Here is a 17574-nt window from a genome sequence, read left to right on the forward strand (position 1 = left end):
TTATTCTTTGTTTCCACTTTCCTATATTTTCTAAGGCTCACCAACATTCCCCCGTTAATATTAAACCCGAAAAAATCTCAGTTCCCAGCATTTGGCTTTAAGGGAACACCTTTTCTTATACCTTTAAGTGCGATAAAAACCTTAGTTTTTAAAAAGGAAAAGATTATTGAGAAAAATTATAAAAAACACGAATTTTATCTCCCCAAGAGTCGGGGAGATTTTTTTTTTCTAGTTTCAAAGGAGTATAATTAGACCGACAAGTCAAGCGCAAAGGTCGTTTCTTTTATTGTAGTTCGCACAGTTCGCCCGCTTTTCCTTGTGTTCCATTTTAGCTTCCACATTTCTCTTCCCCGCCCCCTCACTCTTTCCTCCAGGACCCATTTCTTCAAAGTTCCAGAATCGTGCTTCCCCGGGAAGAGGAATTCTCAGAATCTTTAAATCTCCGTGGCCACCAAGGGGTCCCTGCGGGCCGTCTGGGAAGCCGCCACTCTCGTCGCAGCCGCCGAGGGCAGGGAGACGAAGCACCTGGCGAGGGGGAGGAGCCCGCGGCGCACCTGGGGACGAGGCGGGGCCACCCGCCCCCGGGCGGTGACTCATCCCCTAGAACCCTGGGGGCAGAGGCGAGCAGCCGCGGTGAGAGGCCGGGAGGCGGGGCGGCCAGGTCCGGCAGGTCGGCGCTCCGCCCAGAGCGCGCAGTAGGTCGCGATCGCCAGCTCCGCCGGGCCGGGGTCAACCTCGCCGCTGCCCTCCCGACGCCGACGCGCGCCCCTCTAGCCTCGCGCCGCCCCGCCGGCTCCCTCCCACGACCACCAGGCCCGCCCGCGGCATGGCGCCCCCCCGGGTTCTCGCCTTCGGTCTCGTGCTCGCGGCAGCGACGGCGGCACTGGCCGCGGCTCAGAAAGGTGAGGAGCGGCCTACCGAGCGGAGTTGCGGTGATGGCGGCGGTCGGCTCTGGAGGATGGGATAAAGGGAAGGGGGGGAGTTTGCCGCGCTTTTCCGTCGGGAGATTCGACGGCGCCGGGTGCCCCCCGGCCGAGGCTGTCCGCGCGCGGGCGGCGGCGGGAAGGCGCCAAACTGCGCGGGTCAGAGAGAGCACCTTCATTTAGCCACTTTGGACTTCTCTCTAGGAAAATGGCCCTTGGTAGGGGCGGAGGAGCAGGCGAGGGACGGGTTCCCGGTCCGGGGATCCTCTGGCCTCCGAGTTCGCGGAGAGGGCCTGGGGCGGGCCCCGATGCCCGCAGATCCCAGCGCCTCCCCAGGCGCGTCCACCCTCTCCGGCCCCGGCGGCCTTGGGGCTCCCGCGGAGCCCAAACCTGGACGGGCCTGGTGCGGGGGAGTAGCTGTGGCGGCGGTCAACTGCCCGCCGGGCCCCGGATGTGGGCCTCGGGCGGGGGCAGGTGGCGGCGGGAGGCCGCTGGTGCCGCTGTGCACCTGCGCGCGAGGCTACTACCGGGGCTTTGACCGAGGCGTGTGTGGGTTTTCCCTTCCCTAAGGATCATACGAGAAATGCCAAGTTTATTGTAGGGAACTCATAAATACCAGTAAACAAAAACTGTAATCAACCATTGCAAAAGAATCCCATAATGAATATAGCTTGGCATGTTTTTATTTCAGTGAGTGCTCTAAATATTGCTCTAAACATAAATTCGTAATATTATATCTTGATTCCCCCCACACACACATAACATATCCAGAATTTTCCATTTCCTTTAGTCGAAACATGGTTTAAATGGTAACAGAAAGATCTATAGCATAGAAGATCAGGCCATTAACCAAATGTAGTGGTTTGATTTGAATTTTTCTTACTCTGGAATAAACATTTTAGCTGCATCTCCATTTATTTGTAAGATAGGTGCCTTTGACAAGTGGAATAACAGTTGGCCAGAACTTTTTCGACAGTTTCTTTCACTCTCACCAACAGTTAGAGGATGCCCTAATTTCACCTTAAAAATAAGGCGATTTATTTAACTCATGGTTTTCTAGCTTCAATCTCGGGCTAAACAATCTTAAATTGTTTCATAAATGGAGATAGTTGCTTTGGCATATGCTCAAAAAGTATGTACCTGCATGGTTCTGTTTTAAATTTCATATCACTTGGGGATGAAAAATATGCTTTAAGCAAGTATGGTATAAGATACTGAATAAGGTTTATTTTTTTTAGGAGGCAATGGGAACTGAACCCCAGTCCTCTCATGTGGGAAACAGGCACTCAATGGCTTGAGCCTCATTCGCTCCCCAAGATTTTTGTTTTTAATGGTTGCACACTTAACTAGACAAAAGGAATGAGATGGGCTTGCTGATTTGAAGTTAAAATGAATTTATGAAGTAGTCAAGGTTATAACTTAAAACTGATGTCAATAGCCAGGACAGGTTGCTTAATATCACTTTGAAAATTAGGTACCCACATGCAAAGATGTTCCCAAATTCTATTGTAAGTGTAATTTTTTCAAGATATATTTGGTTCAAAGGTTGGATATGTTCCCATTAAGCCAGGGAAATAAAAAGCACTCATCCCTTATATCAGGAATATAATAGGGTGAGAGGAGGAGAAATGTTAGGAATTATTGATTTTGGAGAAAAGAGGCTGACAATCACTTCCTAGTGGGACAGGAGGAGGTGAAGGAGCTAAGACTGGGAAAATTACAAAGGCAAAACTGGATATAATGTTTGAAGAGCTGAATTCTTTATTTAAAAAAATGAAAATGGGAATCCATGCAAATTAGATGATATATGTCTGTGTATTTCTCTCCTCTTCACCCTCCTCCCTGTTGTCTGCTCTCTGTGTCCATTCACTGTGTGTTCTTCTTTGTCCACCTGCACTCTTGTCAGCAGCACCAGGAATCTGTGTCTCTTTTTGTTGCGTCATCTTGCTGCATCGGCTCTCCATGTGTATGTAGCACCACTCCTGGGCAGGCTGTGCTTTTGTTGCATGGGGTGGCTCTCCTTCAGGGGCACACTCCTTGTGCGTGGGGCTCGCCTACACGGGGGACACCGGTGCACCTTTGCTGGCATCAGCACTGTGCCAGCTCACCACACAGGTCAGGAGGCCCTGGGTTTGAACCCTGGACCTCCTATGTGGTAGGTGGATGCCCTATCCATTAGGCCAAATCCACTTCCCTCACTTTTTTTTAAACAAATAAGTTTTATTGATACATATTAATAAAGCATACAATTCATCCAAAGTTTACAATCAGTGGTATTTGGTATTATCATGGAGTTGTGTATATTTATCACTTCAGTCATTATTAGAGCATTTTCATGATTTCAGTAATAATAATAAAAAACAAACAAGAAAATTCTTTACCTGTTAGTCTCTTTGTTTCTCCTGCTGTACATAGCTGCTATTTCTGGCTATTGCACATTTATTTATTAAGCAGTTTTATTATGCTATGTTCACATACAATAAGATCTATATAAAGTGTATAATCAGTGGCTTTTAGTATAATCACAATATTGTACATTCATCATCACAAAAAATTTTAGAATTATTTCGTTACTCCAAGAAGAAAAACTCCACACTCCTTAGCATGTCTTCCCTATCCCTACATAACCACTAATCAAATTTCACCTTTATAAGTTGATTTATATTTACATTTTATATAAATGGCATCATACAATATATTTAGTTCATACTAACGTAGTCATACATTGTCCTTTTGTGTCTGGCTTGCTTCCCTCAACATAATGTCCTCCAGATTTATCTACATTGTCATACTGCAGTCATTTTTAAAGAGTTTTTTAAAAAAAATTCTTTTTGTTTTTTTCTAGAATGTATCTGTGAAAACTACAAGCTGACCACAAACTGCTCTGTGAACATCAATGGTCAATGCCAGTGTGTTTCAATTGGTACACAAAATACTGTCATTTGCTCAAAATGTGAGTAGGATGTCCTCTGTCCTCACTGTCCTTAAACTTTTCTGTGACTTAATAGTTCTTTAATTTATATGTCTTGAGTTGGGCAATTTATCTGCTCAAATCTGAATAGTGTTAATTCTTTTCGTTGAAATCATATTGTATCTGAAGCTTCAGAAAGTGGATTATGGGAACATGTAAGTTTACAATAATCTTTGGTCCTAGGAGTTTTGAATTAATTCACTTCCCTCCCCCATAGATAAAACTGCAGTAATCCTTCAGTTTGACATTAAGCTTTCTTTTTAGTGGCTACCAAATGTTTGGTGATGAAGGCGGAAATGACTGGCTCAAAGACTGGAAGAAGAGCGAAGCCTGAAGGGGCGATCCAGAACAATGATGGGCTTTATGACCCTGACTGTGATGAGAAGGGACTCTTTAAAGCCAGGCAGTGCAATGGCACCGCCACGTGCTGGTGTGTGAACACTGCCGGGGTCCGAAGAACCGATAAGAACACCGAAATAACGTGCTCTGAACGTGTGAGGACCTAGTGAGTTGTCCTGCCTAATATTACTTGTGTTCTTGCTTTCAGTTTCATTTAATTAGATTCATTTTTTGAATCTGTGACATGATTTCATGGTTAGAAAGGCTACAAAAGGGTATACAGAGGAAAGCCTTCCTCTCCTCTCATTCCACTCCCTTCCTCCATAGAACTGATGTCACGTTACCAGTTTATTCTGAAATCTTACAGGGATATTTTATGAATTTACTAGCAATGTATGTTTTTTTCTTAGTTTTTATATAAATGGCAGCATACTAAACAAAATATTCCTTTTTTATATTTTCACTTAACTGTTTAGTATATTGAAGTAAGGTTGCTGTTAAATGAATATGGATAATTTAAGCTACTTATATAGTTGCTTACTATTTTTTTAAGTATGATATGATTGTCATTGGGATTACTTAATGAAAGGAACAGACCTACTCAAGTTAGCATAAGCAAAAAAAGATTTTATTAGAAGGGGCTAGAAACCAGACATCTTTCAGGAACAAAGCAGGCACTTTCCAGTTATCTTCTGGGGCCTTGTGGTCACTTTTTTCTGTTCCTCCGGGTTGCCTTTTTTACTTGAATGTGGTCCAACATGGCAAGATCAGTATTGACTCGAACCTTACATGTGTGGCCAGAGGATAGAGAGTCAGTCTTAGATAGGGTGCAGATACTTTATGAAGGATGAGTGGGGCCAGGGAAAAAATGATGGGTATATCTATCTAAAGCATAAATTTTCCATTAGCTTATTAATAATATTAATAATATTAAAAACAGTATAAAAGCCTGAGATGTTACAGTTGATTAATACTTTTTACTTTACAGCTGGATCATCATTGAATTAAAACACAAAACAAGAGAAAAACCTTATGATGTTGAAAGTTTGCGGTAGTAAGTGCTATTGAATGCATTCTATTATGCTTACACAGTTGGTGCTCAAATCTTTCATCCTATACCATTAATAAGAGTAAAACAAGAATAAAGGCTTTTATGTATTTATGAAAAATGAACATACTATAAATAATATTATTAAACTTAATTTTTTTTTTTAGATCTACCCATTTATTTATTTTTCTCCCCTTCCCTCCCCCTGCCCCCTGTTGTCTGCTCTCTGTGTCCATCCGCCACGCTTTCCTCTGTGTCCGCCTGTACTCTTGTCAACAGCCCCAGAAATCTGTGTCTCTTTTTGTTGGGTCATCTTGCTGCGTCAGCTCTTCGCGTGTGCACAGCACCACTCCTGGCCAGGCTGCACTCTTTTCATGCTGGGCGGCTCTCCTTATAGGGCATACTCCTTGTGTGTGGGGCTCCCGTACGCGGAGGACACCCCGTGTGGCACGGCACTCCTTGTGCACATCTGCACTCTGCGTGGGCTACTCCACACAGGTCAGGGAGGTCCTGGGTTTGAACCACGGTCCTCCCATGTGGTAGGCGGACGCTCTATCCGTTGAACCAAGTCTGCTTCCTTACCTGATTCTTAATTGAAAATAAAACATAATTGCCACACTACAAGGCTAAAAGTGAAATGTGACAGAATTTAAACCAGCAGATAAAAATGCAGCAAGACCTATGTGTATTTAAAAAAGAAAATATTGAAAAAATCAAATACTGAGGAGGAGCGCCAGCCTCAAATACATCTCACCTGAAATCCAACCATAGAAATTTTGTCCATGATGTTTTTTTTTAAAGAGGTACCGGAGATTGAACCCAGGACCCTGTACATGAGGAACAGGAGATCAAACCACTGAACTATACCCACTTCCCATGTCCATGATTTTTAAGCAATTTTAATTCATTGTATGAAAACAAATTATGAGTGGCAAATAAATTCAGTGACCAAAAAAAGAGGTACTTTTTGGCTAACACTACAAAATAAACTGGTTTTCTGTATAATTACCAAATTTAGGAAATTTAACACTGATGCCATGTTGTGCCAGTTTTCCCAATAAAGCCATTTGTAGCAATTTCCCCCCTCTTATCCAGGCTCTAATTCAGGATTGTTAATTACATTTGGCTGTTGGGACTCTTTAGTCTCCTTTTATCTGGAACAATATGTTAGCTTTTTTGGGTGGGAGGGGGTCTTTCATAACATTGATATTTTTGAAGAAGACAGGCCAGTTGTTTTATGGAATGCGCCTTAAATTTTGTTTGATATTTCCCCATAATTATATTCAGGTTATACATTTCTTACAGGAAAACTACTTAAATAATCTTGTGTCCTCAGTCCTTCACATCAGAAAGTAGATAATGTCACTTGTCTCTTTACTAGTGACGTTAACTTTGATTAATAATGGTGTCTGCCAGTTTCTCCATTGTAAATTTACTATTTCCCCCTTTGTAATTAATAAGCGATTTGTGGGCCTATACTTGGGTACTTTGTAAATAAGCTGTTTCTCATCAGATTGTCACTCAATAGTTTTAGCCTGATCAAATGATATGATAGTTGCAAAATGATATAAACATTTTATCAAATTTAATTAACAATTCTAGACCTTAAGCTGTCTACTTACGAAAATGTCGTGATTCTGAGTGATGTGTACTACGAACATTTTTTTTTTTTCTGGTAAACCCAGATTTTTACATTTTTTGCAGTGCTCTTGAGACAGCAATCACAACTCGTTATCAACTGGATCCAAAATATATCACAAATATTCTGGTAAGATTTTTAGTTAATGAGCTTTTACAGAAAATTGGGGAGGCAGTATGTTTGAGGTATAAAGAGCAGTCAGTGCTTTTAATAGTGGTTAACGGCATATAAATGACAATTTAAGTCCTGTAAATTCCCTGTTTTTGTTTTGTTTACATAGCCTTTGAAAACTAGTTTACCCTTAAGAAAATGTAGTATCTCATAGTTCCCCTTAAACATGCCAGTTTCTTTACCCTGGAAAACCTCTCTGTGATTGCTTTTGGCACATATTTATTTTAGTACACTGCACTAGCTCCCATCTTCTCTTGTTTACAGAGTTAGTCCTTAACCTTAATCTGTTAGCCATTCCTTAACTCTTTCCACTGTGGGTGAAAAATACTGGAATAGTGTGATGGAACTCTTTAAAGACAGTATGAATTTATTCTTAAATTCTTAGGAATTAAAACTGATGTGTTTTTTAAAAGACTGTCTGGAAGAAATGCACTTTTTTGTTCTCTAAAAGCAGAACTTGGTTATGCATACTACATTTTGGATTATATTTCTTTAGTATATAGTTCTAACCCAAATAAATTCCAAATAAAGTACAGTGATGTGTTGTTGTTTCTTAGGGAAGTTTTAGGTTTACAGAAAAATCATGCATAAAATACATATACTACTCTATTATTAAACACCTTGCATTAGTGTAGTACATTTGTTGCAATTCATGAGAAAACATTTTTATAATTATACTATTTGTTAACTACAGTCCTATGTTGTTTTTTTATTTTTATTCTAGTAACATATATGCAACTTAAAATTTTCCCTTTTAACCACATTAACATATATAACTAGTGCTGTTAATTATGTTCACAATATTGTGCTACTGTTTCAGAAGAAGAAAATTATTTTTTGAAAATATTATTCATTGTAATTATCTTTAGTTGCATTACCATCTTATTTTTCTTGGATAGATTTAAAGAGCTCCAAATATTTTGAATCATTGTGATAAACTTAATTATCTACTAATGGAAAGGAATAGTGTTGAGTGTATATTACAAAATATCAAAACACTGAAAATACCAATTATTAAACAATGATATTTTTGTATGATTTTAATTTTTTTTTCTTCAATTGTTTATCTCCAGTATGAAAATGATGTTATCACTATTGACCTGGTACAAAATTCTTCTCAGAAAACTCAGAATGATGTGGACATAGCTGACGTAGCTTATTATTTTGAAAAAGATGTAAGTATAATATTTATCATGTTATTCCTGTATTCAAGAATATAATGTCGTTCTTGCCTTAATATATTCAAGATGTTTCATCACATGTTTCTTCACTTATATTTCCATTCTTACTCTCTTGTTCTCCAAGTGGTCTGCTGTAATTAATTTTGTCCTTCCTGCCACTCACATACTCTTATCTTACTTGTTTGTATAGGTGTGCCTTTTATCATATTGTTCTGCCTAGAATATTTTCTCTCCTTCTTTTAATTCTTTATCTGTTACATCCTTCTACCCAGTTGCTGTGTATCCTTCCCCCACTATAGTTACAATTTCCATGAATAAGAGATAAACATAATAAATGCTGTGTAACTTAGTGTACTTAAAATATTTCATTTAAACTTTTAAACTTTAATATATTATAGTGAAGTATTTTCTGATAAAATTTAGGACTTGCTTCCAAAAAATCTGACCTGGTGTGGGGCACAGGGAGAGAGGATAAAAGAAAGTATAAATGAAATAAGACCGGCCATGTGTTGATGTTGTTGAATCTAGGTGGTAGCTACATGGGCTTCATTATACTTTTGTTCCTACTTTCATGTATGTTCAAAAATTTCCCATAATAAAATGTTTTTGAAAGTTTTGGTGTATCAGATTGTTATCACAGAAGCTTAAAAAATTCCTAGCAGCTATTCTGTTGGTAATAATTGGTATGTTACCACATATGGTTATGGCTGGTTTTCTTAAATATTTTTTACTGCTTTTCTCCTCAATATAGGTTAAAGGTGAATCCTTATTTCATTCCAATAACATGGACCTGAAAGTAAACGGGGAACAACTAGATCTGGATCCTGGTCAAACTTTAATTTACTATGTTGATGAAAAGTCACCTGAGTTTTCAATGCAGGGTCTACAAGCTGGTATTATTGCTGTCATTGTGGTTGTGACAATAGCAATTATTGCTGGAATTGTTGTGCTGGTGAGTATAGTACCGGTAAAATTTCATTTAAGGGTAAATTCTTTCAAGAAAAGGTAATATATGAAAGAGGTACATTTGTATTCCAAAACATGTTAATGAAAGAAAATCTGTATTTTTTAAATAATCTCTATATTGAATGAATCTATTGCAATTCTGGTCCATTTTTATAAAACAGTCACTTTATGATGCAGTAAAGGATATTAATCTGAAAAAAGCTCACAGCTTGAGTACCTCACAGACCATTTATGCTCTGTCAAGCAGCAGAGGGCCTTCAGTTTTCCTCCTCACTATAAACAATTCAATACTCCTGCCAGGTTTAGTGCAACATACCTAAACTCCCAAAGAATTCAATGGAATGAAACAACAGACCACTTTATTAAGATTAGCATAGAAAAGAATTAAAAGTGATAAATATGAAGCAACAATTCTAAATAAAAGATTAACACATTGAATTTAGCAGAGCTTCAGCAGAATAATATATCCCCTTCAAAACAGGGTTTATTCAAGGAATTAGGAAATCTTACCATGCAATGCAACTCAGAAATAGAGTTAAGTGTATATGGGAACTTAAATTTTCCATTCATTGGAATTATCATACTTGGCTGTCCGTCTGGAAGAAAACAAAGTTGAATTACTATATAACTCCTCATTTCCCTCTGGCTACCCACATTCCTGACCATGTGAGAATGTCTCCTCCTGGACAACTCATTATGACAGGATAGGCAGTGCCTCCACATTGAAGAGCACATTTCAGATAGATTATAGTTTAAAAAGGTATAAAATAAAACAAATATCAAGAATATTAATTAAGGTTTGCATGACCTTGTGGTAAGGGGAAACACTTAAGGAAGGCAAGATCCCATGATTTCATTAAAATAGCGGATATAGCTCAATTGGGTAAGCACCTGCTTCCCATGTACAAGGTCCCGGGTTCAATCCCTGGTCCTAAAAACAAAAACAAACGAACAAAACAAAACAACTCTCATTGGGAAACAGATGTAGCTCAGTGGTGGAGCAGCTGCTTCCCATATATGAGGTCCTGGGGTCAATCCCTGGTACCTTCTTAAAAAAAAAAAAAATGTATGGCAAATAAATTGTAAAGTAAGAATATCAGTGGTAGGCTCGGAAAAATATTCATGGTGCATAAACAAAAAAGGGTATCATGCATAAAATACAGAGTTCTTACAAATTAATGAGGAAGATAAAACACCCTAAAAAAAAAAAAAAAGAATTGCAGTAGGTATAGACATTTTTACACAAGAGGAATTCCAGATAGTGAACACATGAAAGATTAATCATAGAAATCTAATTGTCCTATAGAAATGAGCACCTGAGTACATAAGGAAATATGTTCAAGGTAGGTATTGCAGCATTGTTTGTAGGGGTCAATCTGGAAATAATCTCTATACATCAGTAAGGGAATAGATGAGTATATTTTTTTTTTTTTAATTTTTTTATTTTTTATTGACTTTGTAATAATATTACATTAAAAATATATATGTGAGGTCCCATTCAACCCCATCCCCCCACCCCCCCTCTCCTCCCCCCAACAACACTCGTTCCCATCATCCTGACACATCCATTGGATTTTGTAAGTACATCTTTGGGCACCTCTGCACCTCATATACATTGGTTCACATCATAGCCCATACTCTCCTCCATTCCATCCAGTGGGCCCTGTGAGGATTGACAATGTCCGGTGATTGCCTCTGAGGTACCATCCAGGGCAGCTCCATGTCCCAAAGACGCCTCCACCTCTCATCTCTTCCTGCCTTTCCCTATACCCTTCGTCCACTATGTCCACTTTTCCCATTCCAATGCCACCTCTTCTATGTGGACATTGGATTGGTTGTGTCCATTGCACCTCTATGTCAAGAGGAGGGTCAGATTCCACCTGGATGCTGGATGCAATCCTTCCATTTTCAGTTGTAATCACTCTAGGCTCCATGGTGTGGTGGTTGTCCTTCTTCAACTCCATCTTAGCTGAGTGTGGTAAGTCCAATAAATCAGATTGTAGGTGCTGGAGTCTGTTGAGGCTCAGGATCTGGCTATCACATTGTCAGTCCAGAGATTCAAATCCCCTAAATATATCTTAAACCCCAACATTAACTGCATCTCCAGCACATTGGCATGAAAGTCTTATGAAGGGAGATCCCTAGATGAGTATATTGTATTATGCCCATGCTTTGGAAAAAGTGGCTATGATAAATTGTGAATTCAAGCTTTATCTTTTGATTGGAATGGTTCATATGATGTTGATGCAGACTGCAGAGAAGGAAATGATATTCCATAATGCCCATTTTAGACCCCAAAACTTACATGCATCTGCATTTTTGTTAGCACCGAAAAAGGTATAGAAGAATGTGCACCAGGCTGGTTTTTTAAGTTTAATAGTGAAATTTTAAGAAACAGTAATGGTTATGTGTAGATTTTTAAACTAAACTTGTTCAGATAGGAACTCTATCCATTGAAAGCATGTTATGTTCAGCTTGTTTGAGTAGCAGTACAAAAATATTAATCATTTTTCTACCATTTAGGTTATTTCCAGAAAGAAGAGAGGGGCAAAGGCAAAGTATGAGAAGGCTGAGGTAAATGGATTACTTAAGTAATAAAATGTCCCTTGTTTATTCTGTCACCTTAAAACTCACTGGAATCCCTTTATAGTGATAGTCCCTAGGGTCTGTCCCTTTAGAGAAGGACAGTCTTAGAATGGGCCCTTACCTAAATCCACATGTATGAATTCCATGGCAGACCACCTTATATTGAGTTCTGCTTCATAGAGAATAGTGGGATAGGAAGCCTATGATTTTTATCCTACAGAGTGTCAACACAATAGAATCTTTTATGGGCATACTCTAGTGGATTCACATTAGAGGAACTCAGTGTGAATAATGATCTGACTTACTTTCTCTATGCCAGTGCCATTTACTAATATTTTATCAAATATTAAAATAGAAATTTAAAAGAATATGAAAAAAATCTAGTAGAACTAAAAATTATAGTATTTTCATCCCATACCATAGTGGATCATCTGGCTTACCCTGGTTTGGGGACCGCAGGTCTAGGGACTGCCCCAAGCTGAATGGTAAGATAGGCAGAATGGTACCAGGTGGTGTAGTACTGTTCAATGTAGTGTCAGGGTTATGAGCAATACAAACCTGGGTTTGACCACTTAATAGCCGAGCAGGTTATTTAACTTCTTTAAACCTCAGTGTTTCTTCATCTGTAAAATGGGCGTAATATAATCAGCTTGTATGGATTAAACAAAGTAATCTGTGTAAAGTGTTGGTACCATGCTCGCCAAATGTTTGCCAACAGTAGTTGTCACCATTTTCCCCAGTTCTGCCTGTAATTAATTGTGTGATCGGGGACAAGTAACTTAATTCTAAACTTCAATTTCTTCACTTATAAAATGAAAGGCATGTCTCATCCTGTAGCATGCCTGCACCCATGTCTTGGGTTGTGTGTATCTCATTTCTAGTTTTCTTCTTTCTTAATAAACTCTTCTCTCTCATCTAAAATGAATGAATGAATGAATGAAAATAGACAATTAAATGGTTTTCCCAGCTATAAAAATAGTATAAATTTAATAAAATTTTTTATCCATTGCCAAACATTCTATCTTAACTACTGTTTTCCCATCACTTTGGCCATATTGTCTCTAAATACAGTTTGAATCTTATCCTCAGTGTGTGCTGTCTATATATGGCTTTTATTTTTGTAATATGTCTCATAGTTGTGGGAGAGATCCATCTTGCTTTCCTCTTTAAAAGGTAGTTGTGTTTTTTTAAACTACAGAATGGACCTAAGACTGAAAATTCATTTAAAAATTCTTTTCTCTACTTTTTCCCTCTTTTTCAGATAAAAGAAATGGGTGAGATGCATAGGGAACTCAATGCATAACTACTGTAAATTGAAGTGAAATTACAAGAAGGGAAATTAGCACACAGACTCAGATTACAAATGTATGAGCATAGGGACGAAGAGAAGATCTTTGAAGATCACTATTTTGTTATTGTTAGTTAACATCATATATTTGTAATAAGGAGAATTGTACTCATTTGTATGCAGCTTGGAATTGGCTTTACCAATCTTATAATATGACAAGTGTCTTAAATATACAGATTTAATACAAAACCCAGAATTTAGACTGCATGGTTAAAATTATACATAACATGAAAGAGTGTATTAAATATGCTTTCAGTGTCGTTTGAAAGACTACTGTCTCGTTTGTGATTGAAAGCTGCTTTTCTATTTACTTTTTGAGTGTTGTACATATTATTTTCTCTTAATTTCTTTAAACTTTTTTTATGAACTATGTAATAAAACATGTTTAAGCCGAATTTTGTAATTTTGTTTGAATTATATTGAATCAAATTTCAGTATGTTTTTAAGATAATAGGTTAAGAATTGCTTTGCATACTAATTAGAAGTTTTGCTGGAAGCAGATGTGATTCAAGAAATTGGGTTCCCACCTACCATACGGGAGGTCCCTGGTTCAGTTCCCAGTGCCTCCTGGAGAAGGCAAGCTGGTGCAATTGGCAGGTGAGTGAGCTGATGCAACAAGATGACCCAACAAAGAGACAAAGGAAAGGCAATGAGATGCAGCAAACCAGGGAGCTGAGGTGGCTCAGGTGATTGAGCACCTCTCTCCCACATGGAAGGTCCCGGGTTTGGTTCCCAGTGCCTCCTAAAGAGAAGAGCAGATACAGAGCACACAGCAAATGGACATAGAGAGCAAACAGTGGCCACAAACAGTGGGGGAGGGGGCAATAAATGAATAAAATCTTTAAAAAAATAATTTTGCATGAGTACATATAATCATGTATATTCAGGGGAAACAGACTTGGCCCAGTGGTTAGGGCGTCCGTCTACCACATGGGAGGTCCACGGTTCAAACCCCGGGCCTCCTTGACCCGTGTGGAGCTGGCCCATGCGCAGTGCTGATGCGCACAAGGAGTGCCCTGCCACGCAGGGGTGTCCCCCGCGTAGGGGAGCCCCACGCGCAAGGAGTGCACCTGTAAGGAGAGCCACCCAGCGTGAAAGAAAGTGCAGCCTGCCGCTGACGACAAAGAAGACGCAGCAAATAGACACAGAGAACAGACAACGGGGGGGGGGGGGGTGGGGGGGGGGGGGGGGGGGGGGGGGGGGGGGGGGGGGGGGGGGTTAAATAAATAAATAAATCTTTTTTTAAAAAATCATGTATATTCAATGTAAAATGTATAATGTGAAAATCACTTTTATTCTGAATGACTCATAAGATTTTTAGACAATGATTGGTGTTTTGGCATAACACTTGAGGCAGAATTGGTGAGTGTTCTGAACCATGACTTCTATGGTTGCTGCAATTAGAAGGAATGTTTAATGCACCAAGGTTTCTCTATATTACATAATAGATGTATTTTCAGTTACCTAAATATGTTACTATGAAATTAAAGTATCCTGAAATATTTTGCTTTTTTGAATTTGAGAAGGGGGTTTACAGAAAAATCATGCATAAAATACAGAATTTCTATATACTACCCAATAATATTTTGCTTTTGATAGGGTTTTTTTTTTAACATTATGAAGGTCAAAAGGAACTACATCAAAGAAAATATGGAAACTAGATTTAAACAATTACCTATTAATTTTATCCTTTCTGTGTTAAGTTCCCAAGATATTCTACCCCTTCTGTATATACCTTATTCAATCCCCTCCCCTTAATTGTGGGTGGAGTCAGTATCATGGCCTGTCCCTAGCATAACTCTTTCTTTACATGGCAAAGGTGAAGGGCTTTTGTGGATATAATGAAGATCCCTAGTCAGCTGACTTTAAATTAAAAGGGAGATTATCTAGGGTAGACTTGACCTAACCAGGTGAGCCTTTTAAAATCCAGGTCTAGAGATAGGTGGCAAGAAGCAGAAATCGAGATGCTCTCCTGTTGGCTTTGAAAGCAAGCTGCCCTGTTCTGGAGAGGGCCTTGGTCTCAACCTCGAGGAATTGAATTCTGCCAACAACTAGTAAGTACCGGATGAGATTGCATTCCCGTTGACAAATTTCCTGCAGTCTTGTGAGACCCTGTGGAGAGGACTCAGCTAATCTATGCCTGGACACCTGGCATGGAAACTAAGATGATAAATTGTTGTTTTTAAGCTGCTAAAATATATAGTAGTTTGCTATGCATCAATAGAAAAGTAATGCAATTAATAAAAGAACTTTAAAGATTGTAGGAGCAGCTACTAACTATAGGTCTGAGACAGCACTCAGGGAAGAGGATCACCTCCACCATGAGATCCAGATCTTGAGGACATGGTAGTTCTGAATGACAAAGTTGCTGTGGTGTCATGCTGGTAGAACTAGTTGAAAATCGGCCTTGTGGAACTTGTTAGAAATCCGCCATTTAACTACATCTTTCAGGCTGGCCGGCCACCTGGTTTTGTACAGCTCAGAGCTAAGAGTGGTTTTATGTATTAAATGATTTTAAAAAATCAAAAGAATATTTCATGAGATGTGAAAATTATATGAAATATAAATCCTAGTGTCCATAAATAAAGTTTATTGAATCACATCTATACTCATTCATTCATGTGTCATGTATGACTTTGCACTATAAATGTAGAGTTAAATAGTTATGACAAAATAGATGGACTGCAAAGCCTAAAACATTTACTCTCTGGCCCTTTACAGAAAAAGTTCATTGATCCCTATTCTAAGATGCTGGGGAAAAGCTATTAATATTCACAGGGAGGTGGCTCACTAGACACTGCAGGCACTCTACTGCTGCCCCAGAGGAGGCTGCTCCAAAAAGCTGCTGCTGGCTTTTGACTGCCAGGAGGAGCAGTAAACTGGAGAAACCACACATTCTGCAAGAGCCAGATGATGGAGGAGCCCTGCGTGCTGCCCAAACCACACATACTGCAAGAGCCTGCCAAGCATGCACACCAGATCTAGGAAGCAAAATCCTTTCCTTTTGCAATGTCCCCCGGCACCCTTAGAAAACTACAGATCCATTTTCACAGAGGAGGCCAAAAGGGTGAATTTTGAGCTACGAGGCAATAAATCAGTAACCAGCATACACTTCAGAAACCTATTGTTTTCCAGTTTCTGTCCTATCTTTTCTGAAGCTAAGGTCAACACTGACCTAACTGCTAAATACTGTGGCCTCCCTCCCCCCCCCCCCCCCCCCTGCCTTTTGGCCATTTCATCTCTCCACTACTTTATCTCCACAATGACTACCCCATTCCCTATCCCAATATGCTGTCTATATAAGTTTTCTTTTTTGGCTTTACTGATTGTTCTCTTCTTCTGACTCCAAAATACTGAGTTCCTAGGATTTCTCCTATTTTTCCTCTGTTTTTCTTCCTGGAAGGGTTTATCCTTTCCCTTGCATTAGCTATAATCTAAGCCTGCATGATAACAGAAGCACCATCTCCATTTCTGTTCTCCCTGAGTTCTATACTACACTGTGTCTATGTTTCATATAACTAGTCTTTAATAATCTCATCATCTTCCTCTGTGAACCTTTTTCATTTTGTGTCTGATATTGGCATCACCATGAACAAAGTTCCAAATTCCTTTCTCTTTACCTCTTTCATTCCTTTAGTCACCAGGTCCTCCAATTCTACCTCAGAAATGAATGTTCTTTTAATCTGCCTTCTCACATATCTTCACTGGTCTCATTGTCACCATTCTATTCTCTCTCTAGCCCAAATCCCACAATGCTCCCAAAATTATTTTCTTAAAGTTAATCATAGCACTCTCATACAATAAAAAAATCTATCCGCCCCCTTCCCCCCTAATGGAAATTCAAGACCTTTCACAGTTTGTCCCTGGAGTGGGCATTTTTTTCTTTTGGCTGTCCAGCATCCCATCTGCTCTTCTGACTGGAGGGAATTCTCCTTTGTGTGTGGTCTTGGGGGAATCAGTGCTCTACCTCCCACTTTGGAAGTTTAAGAGTGGAGATCCTCCTGCTGCTCTGAGCATCCAGGGCACAGAGTCCCTGGGATTGGACTCCTATTCCAAAGATGAGAGAACAGTTGAGAAAACTCTCAAGGGCAGTGTGGGGGTGAGTCCCATGGCAGCCGCAGGAGAGTTCCAGTGGTGGCAGCCCAGACACGGCCTCCTTTGAGTCCTCTCTCTCCATTCCAGAACTTTTTTCTCATGCCTGCATTCATGTAACTTCTGGCCTCCCTACTACCAAGCTGCCCCTACTCTGTCTTTTTTTTTTTTTAAGATTTATTTCTCTCCCTTCCCCCAGCCTCCCCCCCCCCCCCCCCGTTTGTCTGCTCTCTGTGTCCATTCGTGGTGTCTTCTTCTGTGTCTGCTTGCATTCTTGGCGGCACCGGGAATCTGTCTTTTCGTTGCGTCA

The 17574-nt window shown here is 39.6% G+C and overlaps 1 protein-coding gene across 1 annotated transcript; it reads left to right on the top strand.

Annotated features, from left to right (window-relative positions):
- The first annotated feature begins 673 nt into the window (after nucleotides 1-673).
- On the top strand, nucleotides 674-13567 carry EPCAM (epithelial cell adhesion molecule). The gene is made up of 9 exons (XM_004479714.5): nucleotides 674-902; nucleotides 3769-3876; nucleotides 4159-4399; nucleotides 5222-5287; nucleotides 6986-7049; nucleotides 8165-8266; nucleotides 9024-9224; nucleotides 11762-11812; nucleotides 13086-13567. Exons 1-9 carry the CDS (start codon nucleotides 827-829, stop codon nucleotides 13125-13127), a joined length of 951 nt encoding a protein of 316 aa, XP_004479771.1. The 5' UTR covers nucleotides 674-826; the 3' UTR covers nucleotides 13128-13567.
- Nucleotides 13568-17574: the final 4007 nt, after the last annotated feature.

This window comes from Dasypus novemcinctus, chromosome 17, assembly GCF_030445035.2.
Source record: "Dasypus novemcinctus isolate mDasNov1 chromosome 17, mDasNov1.1.hap2, whole genome shotgun sequence".
Taxonomy (NCBI): Eukaryota; Metazoa; Chordata; class Mammalia; order Cingulata; family Dasypodidae; genus Dasypus; species Dasypus novemcinctus.